Source organism: Achroia grisella, unplaced genomic scaffold, assembly GCF_030625045.1.
Source record: "Achroia grisella isolate CSIRO2021 unplaced genomic scaffold, CSIRO_AGI_Agris_v1 utg900, whole genome shotgun sequence".
Classification (NCBI taxonomy): domain Eukaryota; kingdom Metazoa; phylum Arthropoda; class Insecta; order Lepidoptera; family Pyralidae; genus Achroia; species Achroia grisella.
The window spans coordinates 6,000,585-6,023,269 of record NW_026713059.1 but is presented as its reverse complement, the minus strand read 5'-3'; the positions used below and the strand labels follow the sequence as shown (position 1 = coordinate 6,023,269).

Below are 22,685 nucleotides of genomic sequence, written 5' to 3'. Positions count from 1 at the left end.
AAACTCAAACTCAATCTCGTCATTACTATTTTTGAATGAACTACTGTTCTCAATTAGATGATAATAGCAGTTAGAAACGTTGACTTATTACAATGTTAAATATTAAATTGATTCCGCAATAGCAGGTAATGCAATTGCAGTGTTATTGCTTGTTTAGCAGTCAGACAACAAACGTCAGATTTTTTATTATCTTAATATTTATTACTATCTTAATATTTTGTTCCACTAAAATATAATTAAAATTTATTTATAAGAATGAATAAATATTGTAAATTAAAAGAATAACCGAATTGCATTCCAAGATATCTCGTAACATAAATAAAAATCAGTGAAAACTCCCTAGTTTTGAATATTAAAAGCATTTATTGCAGCTTAATTAATTTTTTAATCGTCTCCGCAGGTCAACAGGAAGAAAGCAAATATGGACTTAGCAGTGCCGTCGCGGGTAACACGGGGGGTGCAAGACTCTGCGCACAGTGCGGGAAAGTCATTACTGAAAGGTTTCTTCTGAAGGCAATGGAGAGGTTCTGGCATGAAGACTGTCTCAAATGTGGTTGTTGTGACTGTCGCCTGGGTGAAGTAGGCTCCAAATTATATTACAAAGCTGACCTCATGCTCTGTAAGAGGGATTATCTTAGGTAATAATAAAATTATATCCTGCTTTTAACTTATTTTAATGTAATTTTGGTCTACAATGGGTATACAATTATTAAAAAAGCAGGTATAATTAAAAGTATATATAATTCCCAAGAGGGCCCGAAGAAAATTCAACAGCGATATATAAAAAGAGTATCAAATAATATAAATATTTATAAAAATAATGGTTGACAGCCAGCGATATATATTTTTTATTTAAGTCCCAACAAATTCTGCAGCTTTCATTGTAAGCTGAAGTAAATAACGGTTCAACTAATTTGTTATTCCAGTTACATAAAACGTATATGTATTTAAAATATATTATATACATGATGTGTATTATAATTCAGAAATCATTCGAAAATAATTGATAACAATTCGTTCATACAATATTACTATTTGCTGTATTTCTATAAAATTTTACAGATTTATTATATGTATGTAGTTACATTTAATACCATTATTTTAAACAGGTTATTCGGTGCCACAGGCAATTGTGTGGCGTGCAACAAAGTCATTCCCGCCTTCGAAATGGTTATGCGAGCTAAGAGTTTCGTTTACCACTTAGAATGTTTTGCCTGTCAACAGTGCAATCACAGGTAAGGATTTTGATAATTTTCTAGTGGGTAATTCATTCTGTTGGAATACGTGTTACTTTAATTAAATCGGAACTGTCCTATATATCACATTACTTATGAAAATTCTTAACAATCAGAAATGTCATTAATACATTAATTACTATAGTATACTACTATTACACAAACCCAGCTGTTTCAGAAACGATAATTTGCATAGGCATTTAATAGCATAATATACCTAAAGATTACTTTAAGTATCTTCTATATCTTATCCTATAACGTACTATATATTCAACTAAGTTAACTTAATATTAAGGATGTTGTTATACTTTTACAGTATAAAATAAATTAATTTATGAGAAAATTTTTAGTGATAATAAATAAATTTCAAAGAGTAAGAAAAATAATAAATTTCAGGTTCTGCGTAGGCGATAGATTCTATTTGTGTGACAACAAAATACTTTGCGAGTATGACTACGAGGAAAGACTAGTATTTGCAAGTATGGCAGCAAACCCCAGTGGACTAGCGCATATTCGAAGACAAGTCAGTGGTTTACAGGTAATACTTTCTTTTTCAAAAAGAAACCAATCTTATCGTTTGTAAACAGTTACATACAACTACAGAGTTGTGTCTTATCGATTTAGAAACAAAAAGAAATGATCTGGCTATAATTTCTTCAAGGTCTGTTTACAATAAAATACATAAGAACCTACTATGTTCTTATGTATTTTTTTGTAAACGATTTGCATAATTGTATCATCATTTGTAAATAATACTTGCCGATTTAGCAAAGACTCATTCGTTTTACTTACATTAAAAATCATCAATCAATCAAGTCCCTCTTGTAAAATAGAACTTTGTTCTCAGCCTCTAGTCATGATTACACTATTGTTTTAGGTTTTATTAAGTATGTATTAATACTGTTTGTTTTCCGAACAAAATATACTTTATATTACAGTAATAATTGTCATGTACCTATCTACTTTTTGATTTATCTACAATAACATCGTTTTTCTAACGTTTCCATCTCGAAATAAAGGCACGTGAAAAAGTCGGCTCGACGGAGTAAATAACTCCCACAAGGACACTGTTAGTGGGAGATTCTATCTCCACTTTATTATGTTTCTTTTGTGATCATTAATCTTTCTCGTACGAACGCTTGTCGGAATGCGAATGTGGGGGAATCTATTTCATTTTATGAGTCGCGCGAGTGGAGGAAACCCATTCAGCCGCACGACATTTCTAATCGACTTTTTGATTGCGCTCACGGTCTACTGTTAGTAGCTTGACGTGGGAATTGGGATGCGAATTTAAATTAGATCCTTATGTCGCGGTGATTAAAATGATATTTTGTTGACAGTCGCCTAGCGGCGGGTACGTTGGCGGAGTTGCGGGCTGTGGGGCCGGTGCGCCGGCGGGTGTTGCGCTTGTAGAAAAGGACGGCGGTGGATGTGCAGCCGCTGATGATGCATCCAGCGGTTACGGGAGCCCGCCTGACCCCGATGTGTGCGATGCCGCGCGATGACCGACAATGCCCCGCCGACTTCTCGCCTCGGTTTGTTCCATAAATTAACTATATATTATCATATATCTTATCTGAGTAGACTTCATACGAAGATTTTAGCCGCCAAGGAGCTTATTTATATAATGGTTTGGTTGTATGGTGTGTTAAGGCAGTGAAGTTACAAAATATGAAGACATGACATCTTAGTTCTCCTACATGGAAACTCATGAGTGCTGCCGCGCTCCTCTGTTCGTAAGCATTTTTATACGCAGTGCCTACGATTTACCGCCAGCTTTCCTGCCATTAAAATTATATAAAACAGTAATCAATAAGTCCAATAGAGGTTATTATGTTTTTTGAACTAAATACAATAAGTATACTTTACTGGCTGGTTATACACATTTCTATTAATGATACAATGAGAAAAATATGTAATGTTTTGAGTACACCAATTAAAAACACTCAGCCAAATCTTTCCTTTTTATAATATAGTTCTCTTGTGGCAGGTGAAACCCCACTGAGTGTTGGCGAGACGCTTCAGCCGCATGCAGACAGTTCCGAAGCGGGGCACATCTCTGGCAAGCGGCGGACGTCTCTACACACGCGAACGGTAGAGTGGCGCACCATATCCGCATCTTTATAATTTAGCCACCACTAAACGTTTAATATCTATAGAAATAGTTATGTTGTTTCATTTACCTATTGTTTTAATTCACTGGCGTGTCATTGATTATGAAAATATTATTTTAAGGAATCTCTGATGTAATTAATAATATTGCTATCTGAATTGTTACGTTACGTAGTGCAGAGCAGGCTAAGTGCAGAATTTGTTTCATCGCCAGGAGCCGTCTCGGCGAGCGCGTATTTTACAAGCGCCATAAGAGAGTACATTAGGCTTAAAAGCGAGCCAGGGATATGTGGCCACTTTACAAAGCGTCCGGGATGAGTCGCGATAACGTTGTCAGAACACGATATTTCCATTATGTATACGATTTGAGCACTTGTTTACATGTTAAGATAGCGGCGTCGCGTGGGTAGGACGCGCGTTCTCGCTTGTACTGTATGGTACCATGTCTTGCGCTTAGCCAATTTAGCCAACCTCGTATTCATCAATGATTGAAATATCGAAGATACCGACATGCGTTTCAAACAGTAGTTGTGTTATTTTTTATTAAATATATGCACAAGTACAGTCGCCTACACTAACATGTAAACACTTCAGAGCCTTTTCACAATAGTTGTAACATATTTAGAAATATTATTAATTTCAGTGGTAAAGTACTAAGTGTTTACATTTCGGTGTACGTAACTGTACAAGGTAATTGTATCTTGTACATGGTTACGACGTTTTATTATTAAGAGGACCCTTTCCATAAGACTGTCAACGTTTAAATTGGTAATATTTTAAATATTATTAAATGATTTTGAATGTATTACAACATTTTAATATAATATATCGAAAATTGAATAGTGAAAATCAGTATACGCATGTTAATAATACAAACACACATTCACCATTATATTACATAATCTCTACCTAGAGTTTATATATATTAAGTATAGACATGCACAATGGGCATAGGTAAGTTGCAAAAACGAATAAAGTTACAGAAAATAAACAGCTACAACCACATGTAAGAGAATATTATATACTATAACTAACGAGCTAACGTACGAATATAGTAATATATAATATCAAAATCTCGTCCCACAATAATATGGAAATATTGGTTCTGTATCAAACTTTAACTATGAATAACCTACCCAAACTATTATAGACCAAGTTTTTTTTTATCATATGTAATTATTTTATTTTATTTCGAATATGTGAATAGTTTGTATACGCTGTCAGTCTTAAGAGAATCGCCCTCTTAATGAATGGTATTATATTTAAAAAATATAAAACAGAAGTATACTTTTTGTGACTGCCTACTTACAAATTTATATCGATTCAGGTCCAGACCCTAAAATGTAATTAATTAAAACGATCTCATTGTTATGGAATTGTGTACATTTAGAAACTTAAACATTGTTATCATACAAGGTATGAAGTTTATTGAGCATAATTTCTTTCTTTTATTTTTTTTGATCGGTTATATACCTATAATGATGTTATTTTTTTACCAAAGATAAGTTTCCGTTAAAAGAATTTTAATTATAGACTAAACGAGTGAGCTCCGATTATAATAGAATAAGAGCCCCTACACATTTCCGGCTTAGCCCTGACGGCTCGTGTCGACGACGCCGTTTGAGTGGCGCGGGCGCATTGGTAATGTGCCAATCAAACGACGTTACCAGTACGGGTCGTCGGAGTTGACCTTAATAATCTGAGCACAGATTAATAGTGATATCTTTCGTACTCAGAAGTGGTACAACGGTTAGATAAGTACCTCCATGTAAAGGTTAATCTGTTTAAGATATTTTGTAATTTTGTGTTATTATTTCTGCCGCAGCTTCAGTGAATGTTGTTCGCGCCTGTATTTGTAAAGTTATCATTATCAGTTAAAAATTCGCTAAACACTATGTTGATTGGATAAAGAAACAGTCTATTTAAAATGCTAATGTTTTCTAAGATCTATAAAATAAATATGTATAAATTAAAGATTTTTACGATAAAAAGATGTATTTATGTAAAAAATTTGAACTGTCGTTAATTAGAATATTGGTTAGAATAAAATATCAACGTCTAATACATACATTTGATAAGAAAACACAATAAAATAATTCGAACTTTCATAAACATCGACAGATTATTTCATTTTGCCGTTACTATGTAAATAAATATATTTATTTAATGATTACACAAACTTGTTTTATTTGTATAAGTATTCAAACCTTTAACAAAATTATATTTAAGCATTAAAACTTTTATTGATATACATATTTCTAATATAATGTATCAATAAAAATATTTATAATTCAATAGCCATTGGATATTATTTTTTATATTTTGATACAAAAATAGTATAAAACCTGTAAACCGTAAAAATTACATTTATTTATTTATTTAGGAAGATTAACGGGTGTAACATTTTTATAATTAATCGTTGTATAAACTACTTGAACCGGAATAAAGTTTATTGAATTGATACGTAGATACATAGTTACGATTCATACTACTTTGTGTTTCCGGCACTAAATACTTATTAATTATTAATATGAAGAATATACAATAAATAAATAAACATTGAATATTATAGAGTCTCTCATTGCTGACTAAATGGTGTGATCTCATGTTATGAAAATGGTCTGACACCAAACTTCATGGTCCTTTATAAATGTCCATGCAAGGTTTTGATCGTCGGTCTGTTGATATTTTCTTAATTTTTTATACTAACAATTGAGTGTTCATCCTCAAGCTGTTGGGATGTATTTCAACCTAAACTTCAATATAGGTTTATACCTCGCGCAGCCTTCGCCCGGATAGGTACTCATAACACTTTTAATATTGTACTAGGTAACCTCACAAAACAAGAATTTTTAAAATCGGCTCAGTAGATTTTATTTCTCCATTACAAACATACTAACAACAATCTTTCCTTTTAAATTATTAGTATAAATAAGAACAAATAAAGTTCTTCATATTTACTTCCTCAATAATTAAATCCGCTGTGTTCACTGTAATATATCTCTGAAATAAAAAAGATTTGTTGTCAACATCATCTGTGTTTTTGCCACTTTCAATATAACACATGGCATCAAACGCTAATGACAAAAACATACGATATGCAACAAAAAGATGGGTACCTATTCTTGTTTTGACTGTTGATTGTCGATCAAATATACTAACCCACAGTACCATCTGCGAAAAGCACTTAACGCAATTCTCACTTTTAAAATGGTATTATATTTGGAATTTTTGAAGGTAAATGCAGAGACTCTGAAAGATGCTAATTGACAAGAAGCAGCCGAACAAAACGACGAGCGTCTTTTTAAAATCGTTTAAAAATACATTACGTTGTTAAACAAAGAGTAAACACAAAACTGTCGAAATGTATATTTTTTATAGACAAATGTTTCTTATATATACCTACGTACCTACTACTACTACTACCTACTCTTAGATACAAACATAATTATTGAGTAGCCTATCTATGGTATATATGTGCATTATTATGATATCTCGTAGATATATGTGACACTGAAGTAGGTATTATCTGTACTATGTAGGTATGTAGGTTTTATTATTTAGAACATAGTATTATACACTGAAAAATTAATCAATGAAATTACTTAATTTATTCTTGATTATCAAAACTAACCAAACTGGTTATAAGCAACAATTTTTTGGATATTTATTTATTTATTGATATCAAAAACTAATCGAGCCTTACAGCTTCCCAATATGCTCACTATATATGTGTAACTTATAATATTTCTTATTTTTGTATATATTAATACAAGAACAACCTACAATTTTACGTATTATTTAGGAAATTCATTGCCATTCTGCTAAAATTCAACAAGGCACATGTAAATATGTCCAGCTCAGGAATTCGACTAACAACACCGTTGAGTAGACTCAGTGCAAGAGTAATGGGAGCCTGTTTGGCCAGCTCTGTTCTTCTCCAAGAAGTGCCTCTCAAATAAGTGCCTTCGACGTGCTTGTACATAATTGTTGGGCGCTCGTATGGATATTGATGCTAATACCGTTTGGTTGCATTTTTCTCCTCTTAACACTTTAACTACGTACTCCATCAATGCAGTCTGACGACTTACCTCAACTATATCGTAGCCCACCATCCCCAGTAAAATTTATATTCACAAAATGCTTTATGGGTCACTTCTCGGTATATTTTGGTATTTATTATTAAAAGTTTGGTAATATTGAAACTTTTTGCAGTGTAGGACAACATATAATACCTATAATATATATCTATCAGTAACTGATACAGTAATTATTATATGCAGAACACGAAAACACTATTAAGTTAGAGCAAATTAATACGGTACACGATAAGTAAATGATAAGCATCGTTTCATAAATTCAGTCATTATATTTATCTACCAATTATCATAACTAAACGGAAAACGTTAGGTAGGTCATGATAAACTAATAGATAGATTGCATATATTAACTTAATTGATTGTAATTTCGATATAGTCGCGATATTTACTTTTCTGTGAAGTTTTATCAAAATTAATTGTTTGAAGATAACATTGCTGCCGATAAATAAATAATAAATTACGTCATATCTGGTAAAATAAATTAAGAAAAAGTAGAGTTGAAAGCATAGAAACTATAAATAATCGATATTTAGCTACCTAACTACGTTGACGATATAGTAGAATAATGGTATGTATTTAGTTTACATAGACTAAGGTAATAACTGTCTTATTCCAACTAACAAGACGGGAATGTCCATAAAATTTTCCCTGTTGAGACGCATTAACGACGACTCGTTTAGTTGTTTGCTGTTTAAATAAGTGTAGTAATGTAATTTTAATGAGCTCACAAAAATGTGTGCGGGTTTTCGAGACCCATTCGACGAATACGTCGCCGCCAACGCCGACACACTATGTACTAAATGACTGACTAATATTGTACCGCCGCTCGTTTCATTCTCTTTTTTATAGTACTTTTTTAATTTGATTGTATAATACATAATATCAGTATAAGAAAGCTTCTTTCAGAAGTCGAATATGTGTTAGTTTGGTTTACAGGCAAGCAGTAAAAATTGAAGATCAAACGAACTTACCAAGTGAAGTTCGATCGTAATTATGTGAGCAGCTTCATTCGAAGCGATTTCCGTTTAACATAATGTAGTAGCGCCATCTACTCTAGACCTTAGCACGATAATTTAAATACCTTCTTTTTTTTTTTTTTTTATTGCAATCCAATCACTCCCCTCCTTGTAAGTGGGGCGAGGCTACGTTTTAAATGTAATCGTTCGAGTTAGTCATTTTGTTTAAAGTTATGAATCTGTTATTTGTTATTTTATAATCACAAGTATTATTGGGATGGGATTGATGCCAATATTAATTGGGTGGGTGATAATAAATCGCTTCGAATGAAGCTGCTCACATAATTACGATCGAACTTCACTTGGTAAGTTCGTTTGATCTTCAATTATGTTTCGCAGCTTCATTCTTTGCGATTTCCGTTTAACATAATGTAGGATGTTTAAAGTCGTGATTTTAAAATAAACGGCAGACAATTTTTAGAATATTTTTATTAATATACAAATCAAAATCAGTTCTCCATTGTAGGTAATTTTGTATACAATAGTTATAATGTTGTATCATCTAGTAATGATTCTGCAAATATATTATTATTTGTAATTTCTTTATTGTAGAAGCGAGCAAACGCTGAAGATGAATTAGACCATCCTGCGGTCCTTTTAATTACTTCTATACTAACACCCAGTTTGTTAGCCTTCGATGTGGCTGCATGTCGTGTACTATGTGAACTAAATATTGATGTGTTAATGCCGCTTTCTTCTAATATATCTTTTATCCAATGGCTAATAGTCTGGGGGCCGATATTAGAATGAGGTTTTTTGAAACTCACAAAAAGCCTGTTGTCATTATTACTGCGTAGCAGTTTAGTTTTATTTAGGTATGATTGTAAACAACGAGCGGGACAAATTTCTGGACGGGTATTATAAAACGGAAGTCGTAATATGGGTAGAGATGTATTTAATTTTGTTGTCTTAATTGCGTCTGTAATCTTTATCAGAATTTCATTAGACATTGTATAAATATTATTTATGTGGATTAATGACAGAGTTTGTACACGATGTGCAGTCACAAGGGCGAGTAACGTTACTGTCTTCTTGGAAAGAGTTTTCAAATCAAGGTCATCGTTAGGCCATTTCTGTGCTAGAAATTGTAAGACAATTCCAGGGTCCCAAGTTATGTTATATTTTGGGTTCGATGGCCTTAGTTTAAAAACTCCCTTCATGAAGCGCTTAAGTCTATCATCATCCAGATTATTGCTTAATAACAGAGACAAGGCGGATTTGTATGTATTAATCGTTCCATATTTGGCACCTTTATCGAATGCATCCGTTAAAAACTCTATTATTGGAGGTATAGATATAGAAGTATAATCATAATTATGACAACTGCAATAATTGAGCCAAGCTCTTATACCGCCGTCATATTGCCTATATGTATTATTTGATAATGATGCAAGCATTATATCTACTGATCTCGGTGTTAGTGACTTCTTTAATAGAGTCTGCCGGATAATTTCGCGGCAACCAACGTTAGAGAGCGGTGTAAGCTGTGCACGGATCTGTAAGGAGATTTAAGCAAGTTAATACGTGGTGAAAAATATATAAGGTCTGACTGACATATTCTTTTGAACAAGGGGAACCATGGTTGGGTTGGCCAGTATGGTACGACAACTATACCCTCCGCCCTGTCTAGTATTATTTTTTGAATCATTTTCAATATCATTGAAAATGGTGGAAAGGCGTAAAAATTTAATTCTTCCCATGAAATTGTGAAAGCATCAATGGCCCATGCTCCCGGTTCATTTTTCCATGTAACATATGTATCACATTTAGAATTGCAGCGACTGGCAAATAAATCAATATTTGCCACACCTAACTGTTGTTTAATTTCATTATACGCGTAATCACTTAATTCCCACTCAGTATCGCAAAATTTCTTCCTAGACAGTCTATCAGCGTTAAGATTTTCTTTCGTGTTTATGTATGATGCAAACACTATAATACGACGTCTTTCACACCATTTCCAAATATCTCGAGAAACCTCATTTAGGTGTGGATATTGGACACTCCCCATTCGATTTATACAAGAAATTGCTGTTACGTTATCTATTCTTAGTAACAATTCACATTCATGATAATTACTGGCAAAGACTTTTAATCCAAAGAACGCAGCTTTAAGTTCTAGTTCATTGATATGCAAATCTATTTCATCTTCTTTCCAATAACCATATGACTCTTCACCATCACAGTATGCACCCCACCCTGTGGATGAGGCGTCGGTATAAATTTCTTTACGGTACTGATTTCTTTTTATAGGGGAATATCCATTATCCACATTTTTCAGCCACCATAGGAAATCTCCTTTAATAAAATGTGGTAAAGTTACAATTTGATTATAATTGTAATTTTTTAATAAAGCTTGATATTTGAATTGTTCAAATAATTTTGTATGTAACCATGAATACTGTAATGCCGGACAAGCAGATACTAAAAGACCAACCATTCTAGCAAAATCTCTTAATTTACATTTGTTTTTATGTAAAAAATTATGGATATAATTTTTTACTTTTTCTTTTTTATCTGTAGGTAATTGCATAATCATCTTATCAGAATCAAAACAGAAACCGAGAAATCTACAGTTCGTACTAGGATTCAAACAGCTCTTATCACGATTTATAATGAACCCTAACTTTTTGAGTAATAAGCATGTGTTTTCTATATTATACTTGCAATCGATATAATCTATTCCAATACAGAGAATGTCATCTAAGTATATTACAGATATACAATTTTTGGATCGCATAAATTCCATAACCGGTTTTAATAACTTTGTGAAAACATACGGAGCTGTGCATAAACCAAATGGTAAACAATTAAACTCGTAAAGTGTACCATTATAATTAAATCGTAATAGTTTTCTATGTATTTTATCGATGTTAACAAAAAAATAGGCGTCCTTTAGATCAATAGAACCCATATGACAATTTTTAGTTATTAATTTTATTGTCGTTCTGTAATCTTCCATTTTAAAATGATCGGTGCTTATAAATTTATTAAATTGTTTTAGGTTTAGAATAAAGCGTTTTTTGCCATTTGGTTTAGTCACAAGAAATATATTGGATATGAATTCTCCATCTTCATGGAAGCATTTTGATATCGCATTGATATCGATTAGTTCCTGAATTGCTTTAATAAATTCGTTGTGCTCTTGTGAAGATTTAGGGGTGGTACATGGTATTACAGTTTGAACTGGTTGTGCGACTAATGGTATTTTATAACCTTTTATCCATGATAATAAAACACGATCATTAGTTATCCGAATCCATTGATTGTAAAAATATTGTAATCGACCAGCGTATTGACTTACCTGTGAATCTATCTCCGATGATTCTTCCTGGTCGGTGAGAATGCTCGTCGCGGCGGCGGTGGTGCTGGCGGGCGTAACGATACATTGCTGCGAGGCTGACGTGTCGAGGCACGACCTCTTGATGTTTCGTTGTTTCTGAATGGTGGTTTCCTTTGTATTTGGCCCCTGTAGTTTAAATTCCGGGTTTTTGACATATTTTTGTAAATTGACACCCTGCTAGTTGATGCTACAGGATTAATTTGGGATAATGATTCTCCTGTTTTCTGTACAGATTTTGCTGCTTTGAGCTTCTCTGCTAAATCTTCACCAAACAAGAATTTATCTCGTTTAGTAGTATCGAACGTATCGCGTAGACTACAATTAATAGAACTCATAATAATGTTTCGTCTAGTTTTTGTTTCCACGTTATGACTATCGCACAATAAACGACACGCATCACTAAGAGGTTGTAGCAATTTTTGCTTGGAGTTTTCATTCTGCAGAATCATCTCGGTGAGCTCAGCCAATGCAGACAATACAATCCCAATCTGACTTTGTTTTTGTACTAGCGTAGCATCTCTCTTGACTAATATATCCGGCATTGCAACCTTAGCTTCTGGATTTAATATTGGAGCCATTAAATTACTACAGTTAGCTGGAATAAAGTATCTTTTAAGAATAATATCTTTAGCTTCTTTTGGTAAACCCTTTATTAATATATCTTCCCAACGGGAAGCGATATTTGAGTGAATATTTTTACCAAACTTTATGTCTGGCTGAGGTGCCTCACCTAATATTTGCAAAATATCATCTTCTAGTTGCATCTCTTCTGGTGTATTTACGTAAACATTTATTTCTTCTTTGTCTGGGACAGGCGAAGGATTTAAACCAGTGACAACTGGGTCCACATTTGGCGACTGTGGTAAAGGAGACATCAGATCGGGCATGTCTAATGCTATCTCTTGTTGAGATGGCGACATTTCGATTGAATTCGGTATACTTGGAACTGTAGTTAATTGTTCTGACGAAACTCGTCTTATATCAGTATTCACTGTATCGTCGGCGTTGTCAGAATCTGCACAACAAATAATAACATTATAATTATAAATCAACACCTTCAAGTACCGTCAACGACAGTTCATATTAACTGCCAACGGCAATAGTGGATCGCCAATAGCGATAGGAAATTGACTAAAATTTACATACCATTATCATCTGATGAAAGTATACGTCTTCGTCGATGTAATTTCTGTTCCAATTTCCTCATCTTTTTCATAATTCTTGCCTCTTCTTTTTCTCGTTTTCTCTTGTTTCCCATATTTAAAATATTGTATTTTAAAAAATAACGAACTTTGAATTAAGAAACACTAGGGTTGCGGTATGCGTGCGAAGGCTTTGAGCACGAAAACGCGAATGACTAACTCGAACGATTACATTTAAAACGTAGCCTCGCCCCACTTACAAGGAGGGGAGTGATTGGATTGCAATAAAAAAAAAAAAAAAAAAAAAGAAGGTATTTAAATTATCGTGCTAAGGTCTAGAGTAGATGGCGCTACTACATTATGTTAAACGGAAATCGCAAAGAATGAAGCTGCGAAACATAATACATTTGAACTAAATGTAATAACTACAATAAAAATATTTTTATCGTAGTTATAAAATTATTAGAATAGTAGTCTAATACGTAAGCAAAATGCAGGTATAAATTGAAAAAGTTTATAAAAGTAAAAAGTTAAAGTATGTTTTGAAATCTGTTTTTAGAAACCAAGAGGTGGTATTAAAAGTGGTTAATTACAGTTAGTAAGCCCCCTTAAAGAATTTGGTTCCAAAACGAATAAAATGTGCCTGACTTATTGAGAGCGAGGCGCACGCTCGCCCGTGAAAACTCACTTAAACTTTTTTAATTAAATTTCTGATTTTTCTCATCGCCGTCGTGAGGAATCTTATCCCGAAGCTTTATTCAAAACGTTGTATTAATTAGTCTGAGTACTGGGGACTAATGACCATCGTAATCGACTTTCACGGTGTGATGCACTCGGCCACGAGGCTACGAAAACTTTGGGAGAGCAATGGATAGGTATTCTTTACAAATAGATGAATATTAAGAAGTCACCTAAACAAAGTTGTTTGTAATTAAACATAGTAAGTCATAAAGGTAATTTTACCTGCTTATGTCAACAAAGGTAAAATTGTCACCGGCGTTTAAATATCACTCGTCTACGTACTAACCGTACACAAAATGACAACTTTGATAAATAATAATGATAGCTCGATAACTTTGGACAAATTATGACATTATAAAAATTTATAATCTACCTATTTAATTGAAATATATCTCTATTTATTATTAATAAAACTAATGAATTTCTATTTGTTATTACGAGTAAATATCTATACATTATACCGTGTATATACTTTATACCGTCAATTTTGATAACTCTTAAAGGAAGGAAAATGTGTAAGAAATTATTCGCTGGTCGAGAAAGGAGCGAATAAAACGAAGATCTGGGTCCGCGGAAGTAGCTGTAAGTGCTAGCAAATCCCCGCTAATGTGTTTGATCATAACGAAGTAAAGGCAGCCGTCTTTGTTTGCGTTTAATTAACGAAAACGTTCCGCTGCCGACGCTGGTCATTAAGCCAACCAATGGATTACTGTACAGTTCATGCAATGAGAACCATTATAATTAACAACCTCTTACAAATATGTCCGCGAATAGAAAAACACATTAAGCGTCGACATTAATTATTAAATTATGTGCTTTTAATTATTCTATATTTCTATGAGTCAACAAATAAAAACTGGATAAGATTGTTTTCCAATAGTTAAGTGATGATGTCTTACTTGGCATGTTCTTTATAATTCTTTCGTAAACTTCGAAAAATGTATTAAATCAATAACATTTCTTTTTTTTATATATCTGATATTTTGCCTTTCATCATTATCATCATCACGCAGCCCGGAAGAGGTCCACTGCTGGACATAGGCCTCCCCAAAGATCTCCACGACGATCGGTCCTGCGCTGCTCGCATCCAATGCCTTCCAGCGATCTTGACCAGATCGTCGGTCCACCTTGCTGGAGGCCTTCCCACGCTGCGTCTTCCGGTCCGTGGTCGCCACTCGAGGACTTTACTGCCCCAACGGCCATCTGTCCTACGAGCTATGTGCCCTGCCCATTGCCACTTCAGAGTCGCAATTCTTCGGGCTATGTCGGTCACTCTGGTTCTTCTGCGGATCTCCTCATTTCTGATTCGATCACGCAGAGTAACTCCGAGCATAGCCCTCTCCATTACCCTCTGAGTGATTATGAGCTTGTTGATGGGGCCCATAGTTAGCGACCACGTCTCTGTCTATTTTGCCTTTAATGATAAAAAATAATATTACCATATAAAGTAAGAAATGAATAATAAAAATTATACAAATTGTAAACTGCACGACATGCCATATATAATTACCTAAGTCATGAATAAGGAATGTCAACTTCTGAGTTTAAGTAAGTACGTACAGTAATTAATTTAATCAACTTTTAATAAATATAATCAACGGTATGACAAGCATGCTGATAATGAAATAAATGGCGGTATTACATACACATAATATACATTTAACAAAATGTTCAAGTTAAAAAACATCGTTAAGTACTTTCGAAAAGAGGTGAATGACTGTTTTAACCCTAATTTTATTTACAAAACGAAACATGGACGCAGGCTTAAAGACGTAAGAAGTTTATAGCGAATCATTTAAATAAACGAACTCACATCATTATGTCAGATCTAAAGATCGAACAAATTGCCAATTAGTTGCGCGCTGACGGTGTCTCGTGGAGTCGCAGCCCAGGATGGAGGGTGGGGCGATACGAAAGTGCCTAGACACCGCACTGATGCCAGATTCGATGTTCTTCTGTAAATCAGTTTTTAGAGCTATTGTACCATATTAACCACGCTTAAGGTATATTAGAGCCTATATATTCATTCGAATGGTGTAAAAAAGTGTACTTATATAAACATTGTATACTATATAACAGATTGATGTGGAATAAATCGGGAGGCAGTCATAGTTTATGGAGACTACAAGTATGTATATATTATAAATAGTATTATAATGTGAATAAAACTTTACCAAATGGAAGGTCCATCTATTATATTAACATAAATTGTGATATTTACTGTACAACTCAATTTCAATTTGTACGGAGAAATTAATTAAAAAAGTAGAAAACTTGTAAAAGTATATTTAGTATTTTTAGAGATTTTATGTGACTGCTAATGATTATGAAAAGTGTCAAATGATTACGGTAATCACATACAGTTAAAAATGGGATTATCAGGGATATAAATCCGTGATTGTCTCTACTACCATCATTTATTAGACATTAGTTCGCTGTGTCACTTCGGCGTCACAGATTCATGTCGTCTAAAAGACAAGAGGGAACACCCCACTACTCTAATGTCTGTGACTCTACATTGCTCTTAGACAGCGATCGTTAATACTTTAATTTTCTTAAAAGCAGTTCCAAAAGACTTTCATTTTAAAACTTTTACATGAAAGACCATGGACAAAGGGAACAACGCAATATATGGAGAAGACCAAATGATCTACAAGGAATTAAATAAATATGTTAATTTAATATGAAAAAGGAATTATTGACTCTGTAAAAATAAAGGAAGTAGATGTATGTCCATGATTGTAATGCTTTCTGTTGCTATGGTTACCGAAATGAGTTATAATTTTTCGAGGACGTATTTACTGGAATTGGTTATATTAAAAACATTTAATTTTAACAATTACCTAAACAATACCGACGTCCATTAACACGACTGTACAGCTTTTCGTGTGCCACCCTGGGGGTGTCGCCGGGCCGGGGCGTCCGAGAGCGCTCGGTATTCAGAGTATCGCAAATGTAACTTTCGGTTCTTTTCATGGCTAAAGTATGTTGGCGGCAATCCATAATGGGATCGCCATTATTCTTGCCATTAATTCGCATAGCCCGGCTTCCGTGCATTAGCGGGCAGTGGTAAGGCTGCCAATCCCAGAGAGGGGTCGGCATATGAACAATATTGTCCATACATTATGTAAAGGATACGTAAACATCCAAGATGTTAATATACAGCTTTTTTTCACTTTGATATATGTTCAGTGAAATCTGATATTACATCATAATATTACAGATAATACATTACATGTGTATAAACATTATTATTATTTTTGGAATGTAAAACAAAAATAATTATATACAAATACCAAGAGTAGATAGATATTTGTTCAAGTTATTAAACTTTCGGAAATGTGCTATGTGCACACTTCAGACAGTTTAATAATAGTCAATCATAATTGCATTAATTAATATATTTACTATATATATATGTATATATTAATTTAGTTTAAACTAAGTATAATATTGAATGAACACAAAATTCAGAACGAAGTACCTATAGTTCAACATTTGGTAATGAACTACGTACAATGTAGCTCAGACTTCGTAATATTAATTAACAACGGGCGGCTGAGTATGGAGGAAATAAATCCTTCATTTTTCTGCGCAGATTGCATAAAAATAATCAAATAAGTGGCATGGACATTACTCAAAGAGCAATGCAGCCGCGTGTGAGTGGGATGTAGTTATGTCGTCCCGTTCGCACGAGCACCCCCACACCTCCCTTCCTGAAAGAAAAACTCTCGAAAAACTAATTACAAGTTGTAATTGAAATTTTGCGTGTTATATAATCGGATACTTGAGCCGTGAGTAATGTATAAATGCGCTAGGGAGATGAATGGACGACATTGTGGGTGGGCCAAACAAGATAGGCGAGCACAATTTTTGGATTAACTTTGATACAATAATTACCATAGAAAATTCTTTTTAAAGTATCAATATTTACCTAGATTATGTTTTTAAACTATTTCATAATACAGATGTACCTACGGCATAATTTATTTCTCGACCTGAATAGCGAAGGCGCTATTCCGACTCTCTAAACAAGCATTTTTAATTAAAACCCCCTTCAGAATCGCGCCAACAAAAAACGCTATCACAATAGCAACAATCTAGAAAGCGATCTAACTGTATAAACACGCGAATAATGCGCAATCAAAAGGGCAGCGGGCAACCACTCGAGGGCTATGCAACGGGGGAGGACCAACCCACTACACCCTCTCTCCTGTAGCTTTTTTGCGAATTACAGTTTTGATTGCCTACGCAAGTACTCAAAAGCAGGTGTTATTGAATTTAGCGTTGGGTGAAGTAACCAAAAGAATGAAACTAATCTATTTGGGGTGCTACTTTCAAAATGAATATAAAAAATGCATTTGAATAAGCTTTCTTAATTGAAGGAAGTATAATAAATCTTTTTAAATTAGGTAGTACCTACGTATTGTTGATGCATCTATAAATTAATAACAATAGGTTTATGATAAGTGATATTAAAATCTAAGATTTTATATCAATGTTACAAATAGTTTTATTATCAGCTATAGCATAGTTTTGAATAAAATATTAAACCAAATATCTGTTTTTAATACTTTTCAAAGCTTCAGAAGTATATAGGTATAGAGACAGTTTATTTTCCTTGTCTGAAAAGTAAATCGGAAATAGTTTTATTAGATATTTGTGCCCACTAGGTGCGTACAAATAAAAAGTGACACGAAGAAACGATCACATGGAGTTTTTCGGTCAAGCCGTCAGTCGAGGAGAGGGTGGGGGAGGAATATAGTAGCGGGGAAATGGAAAAAGCATTAACGGATATGTCAGTACCGCATCAACAGAGAGTGCCTGCTTTCTAATGCTGAATAAATACCATCTACCTCCCTCACCCGGACCGCTTCCACCACCGAACGTTACACAACGAATTAATCTTAAGTTAAACCAAGTTCTTGGCAAATAACACAATATTTTCAAAACCTACACTTAAAATATTTATTAGTCATTTAAGCGTGATAAAATTTAAAGTTTATTTATGGTCGAAAGCATATTCCAAATTCAATTCAACATCGAAGAATTTCAAATTATATAGCGTTATAAATAATCAGAGTTTTATGTTTCATTAACTTTGCAGTTTAAATGGCATGAAGTAATAAACTACAGGTTGGGTTATGTTAGCGCGGTGGCGCTGTGTGGGCTCGTCATAAGTGGGCGAGACGTCCCATTTCCCGTTTCCACGCGGGGACGGATCGTGAATGTTTTAGCTAAATCGACTCCGAGATTAGATGGACATTTTTAAAGCATCGCCTCGCCTGATCCATTAGCAGGATTTCATGAGCTCTCTACAACGAGGATTTCGCGTTAATGTTAAGGTCATAAACTTGATGAAGGTGAGCTGAAATGTTAAGATGTATAAAATAGTAATATATCCACTTTACTTATAATAACTGTAAGGAAGTTACTAAAATAATAAACCATAAGAAATTCTAGAATTATTAACTTACTTAAACTTTATTTTTGTTCAATAAATAAATAATGCGTAATGCATTATTTATTGAAAAGTAGCTAAGTATTTATCGTAATCAATATTAAATAATGATTAATATCAAATATCGAATTAATCTGTATGTCAATGGAAAAATCTTGAAGAATATTAATCTTCGAATTTAATACTAACATATAATCGGTAATCGCATTAGTTACTTAAATTAGTTAAGTAGATATATTTTTAAAATGATAGATATTATTTATATCCTTGACCTTCCTAGCAAAATAACATACAGCAGAGTTAAGTAAACTCTCAGTCTAGTCTCTATTCGAGTTTCAATTGGTCTAATTAAACAAGGGAATTTTTCTAAATTGGTCTACGTCTGGGACATTCTAGGTTATGACCCAGTTATTTTGGCTTATTTGGTTAGTCTGACTTGATACAAATTATTCGAGTCTGAAGAAATAATTTACATTTTATCCAATAAACCCGAACATTTCATTTAAGTTAATTAAATTATGACCTTTATTTTTAAAGTGCAACAGTTACAACTCGAAATACCAAATTAAACATACTGTAGAATATAAATACACGATTGGATTTTTATGTCCATATACGTAACGGTATTTTCTTTATAGTGCTACTTTTGTTGTAAACAGATAACAAAGTGACATATTCTTTCAATAAAATTCGAGATTCCATATCTATATTTAGGTATTTCATAGGTTCAATAAATAAAATCTGTTTACAAATTTAATACCTCTATTATTTAAAAAATTATGAAATTATTTACAAAATTCAATTATGTATCTAAAAAAAACAACAAATTTTCTTGCAAGAGGCCACCAACTGTCATGATATCTCTTGGATTCATTTGTTTATTATCAACGTTTTCCAGCACTTAGGAATTTGGAATAGTGAGAAAAAAAAATTATGCCTTATATTAGAGTATAGCAATAAAATAGTGTATTGGATACAGACGGGTTAATAATGAGCAAGGCGTAGACTCTAGACGAAATCGTACGTAAATTTACAGTAACAATCATATAAAAGCACCATTGGATCAATAATTAGATATGGCAGAATATATTATTAATTTTCTTAATTGTATGATACAATGTTAGTGCGAGAGAATTAGCTAAATTGTTATCGATTGAAATTATTATTGACCTTTTAATGCATAATAAAAACATACATTTATCAAGACGCAGCAGCTACCACAGTTGTCCCATGTAGATGTAGTGTCCCTAATGTTGTTCATGTAGGTATAAAGGCTATGGTAAATAAGACCATTTTTGTTCTTTATAACTATAGGTATCTGCAGCTTAATCTTATCTAATAAAACAACTCATCCACTAATCCCGTCAAAACTAAAGAAACAAATTTCATTATATTACTATAATAATAATTTCAGGTAGAATCAATATTACTTACTTAATAAAAAAATATAGCACCATTACCTATGATAGTTATGGTAAAATTCGCTGGCATTTAATTAAAAAACTTCGGAACAGTGGAATTGCCACGTACATGCTCCACACACAATTTTATTAAGTGCACTAATGTCGGTATTCGGTGTAATTACAGCGGGCCTTGTGTCGACTCCGACGGAATTTAAACACGACACCCCTTGCGACAAACTTGGGTTATTAAGTCACTAGTTTCGCACTTACTTTCGCTATGTTACTATATAGTTAAATGCCTAAGAAAACACGTTTATAGATGAGCTCCTATTATTTATTATGGGCCTAGGGTACCTACCACTATTCATCAACAAATTCTTATACTATTAAGTTATATACTTCCAGCTACCAATTACTCTTACCCACAATAATTTAGACAGGAAACACTGTTTTGCTGATGTGTCGCTTTGAAAGTTATAATTAATAATTGCACTTACGTTAATTTTATTTTTAAAATTTACTACTTTTTTACCTTAGTCTGTCTCACCAATTTCACCCACCAAGCAGCTTCATTTGTAAACTGTGTTTTCGTCGTAGGTTGCGATAAAGTAAATGCGTGAAGTTACAAAAGAGATATTACATCTCAGTCATCTGGAAAGGCAATGTATGACTGGTTTCATGAGTGTCACGTGATATCCCTGGTACTCTTTATGTATGCAGAAGACAGTTACATCAGTTGACCTGTTTGCTTCTTTGCTGTTCTAATTGTATAAAAATGTGCATAGAGTTCTTACAGTTTTCCTATTGAAGTCAATAAGAAAACTAGAAGAACACTATCAATGGAACATCAACAACACTACAAAGACCACTACCTGCTGTATATATGCTTTAAGATTTTGACGCTTGGCAATCCAAATACCTGCATTAAATAAAAACAATTCTCATCTCAATCAACTGGAGGATGTCAATCGCAAAATGAATTAAATAATTTGTCATTTATATGTATCAGAATTATTCGGTATAATCTACACCACTGTGTCAATCCCGAGTCAATAGATGTCTGTGACAGATGTCTGCAGAGGTCATTATTACGAGTAGCGCCGATCGGCAGAGCTTAATCAGGACCTGACCGACAACTTTGTAAATTAAATTGGCTTCGCGCTACGTCGACTCGGGGAATTGCAGTTCTTATGGCTCCAGTAATCACCGGTGCTGTATAAATGCTCCATTAAAACTGGCGTCAATTACTTTAATACCTTATACGTATCGAGTTAAATATATAATGTGACTGCAAACTTCTCTAATTAAATGTCATGTGAATAACGTTTCCCGTATAAACAATCTAGTAGAATGTGAAACACGTCTGCAAGAAGTTAAATACTAAATTTGTTAGAAATGATTAAAAAATATCATTGGCTGTGCACGACATGGTAATATTGCCGTTAATTAGAAATTCTCACTAATGAATTATGCCATATACCTATTAATGCATCCAACATCTTTACAAATTCTCATTTAATAATAGATAAAAAATGAGTATGAAGTCAATAAATTTCTAGATATTCATAGTAAGGTAAAAATGTAAGTAAAAAATACTGATTTGTATGGACTTTTATTAAATATTTATACTTGTATATACAACGTAACAGCGTCATGATTATACTACAAAGTTGCTAACAATCCTTATTAGAATTGGAAATACATTTCAATTCAATGAAAATAATTGAAATTATGTCAAATGTACAATCACAATTACAGAATTTACAAATTCAATTTACATTCTTTTTCTTACCATGATTGTTGGCCATTATTATCTGATATCTGATTTTACCATATGTATAAAAATAATTAGTACCTATATCTTTGTTTACAATTAAATGAAACAATAGAACTACAATATATCTTTAATTTAATTACAGTCATATAACTGAGCCAGAATATGTTATAAATGCATTCTACTACATACAGAAAGTTCATTAAGTAAAACATGAATCTTGATGAAAATTACTTAATGGTAAGTTGTAAGATCGGCGCCAACGGCAGAACATACACCCCCCGCGCCCACCGCCACCCTTCGTGGGTGCTTGGAGTGGTGAAACGTGCTCAGTAATAAGAAGCAAGTTATTCATTAG

At 33.3% G+C, this 22,685-nt stretch overlaps 3 protein-coding genes across 3 annotated transcripts in view; 1 reads left to right on the top strand and 2 right to left on the bottom strand.

The window, feature by feature from the left end:
• LOC131853303 (LIM domain only protein 3-like) overlaps window positions 1-5,520 on the top strand; it is a 48,570-nt gene extending 43,050 nt beyond the window's left edge. Inside the window, exons 3-7 of the mRNA XM_059204162.1 lie at window positions 401-638; window positions 1,110-1,235; window positions 1,632-1,773; window positions 2,576-2,770; window positions 3,226-5,520. Coding sequence (XP_059060145.1) covers window positions 401-638; window positions 1,110-1,235; window positions 1,632-1,773; window positions 2,576-2,740 — 671 coding nt within the window. The 3' untranslated portion in view covers window positions 2,741-2,770; window positions 3,226-5,520. The remainder of the gene's footprint in view (window positions 1-400; window positions 639-1,109; window positions 1,236-1,631; window positions 1,774-2,575; window positions 2,771-3,225) is intronic.
• Window positions 5,521-9,435: 3,915 nt separating this feature from the next.
• On the bottom strand, window positions 9,436-13,064 carry LOC131853301 (uncharacterized). The gene is made up of 3 exons (XM_059204161.1): window positions 12,953-13,064; window positions 11,768-12,776; window positions 9,436-9,959 (listed from the first exon to the last, which is right to left on the bottom strand). The coding sequence occupies exons 1-2, from the start codon at window positions 13,062-13,064 to the stop codon at window positions 11,776-11,778; spliced, it is 1,113 nt and encodes a 370-aa protein (XP_059060144.1). The 3' UTR covers window positions 9,436-9,959; window positions 11,768-11,775.
• LOC131853367 (uncharacterized) lies at window positions 9,893-10,903 on the bottom strand. Its single transcript, XM_059204234.1, has one exon. It carries the CDS (start codon window positions 10,901-10,903, stop codon window positions 9,893-9,895), a length of 1,011 nt encoding a protein of 336 aa, XP_059060217.1.
• Window positions 13,065-22,685: the final 9,621 nt, after the last annotated feature.

Coding starts and splice junctions, on each gene's coding strand:
- LOC131853301 (XM_059204161.1), bottom strand. CDS start 13,064: ATGGGAAACAAGAGAAAACGAGAAAAAGAAGAGGCAAGAATTATGAAA. Junction 12,777..12,952: donor ACTTTCATCAGATGATAATG/GTATGTAAATTT, acceptor ATATAAGACGAG/TTTCGTCAGAACAATTAACT.
- LOC131853367 (XM_059204234.1), bottom strand. CDS start 10,903: ATGGTTGGTCTTTTAGTATCTGCTTGTCCGGCATTACAGTATTCATGG.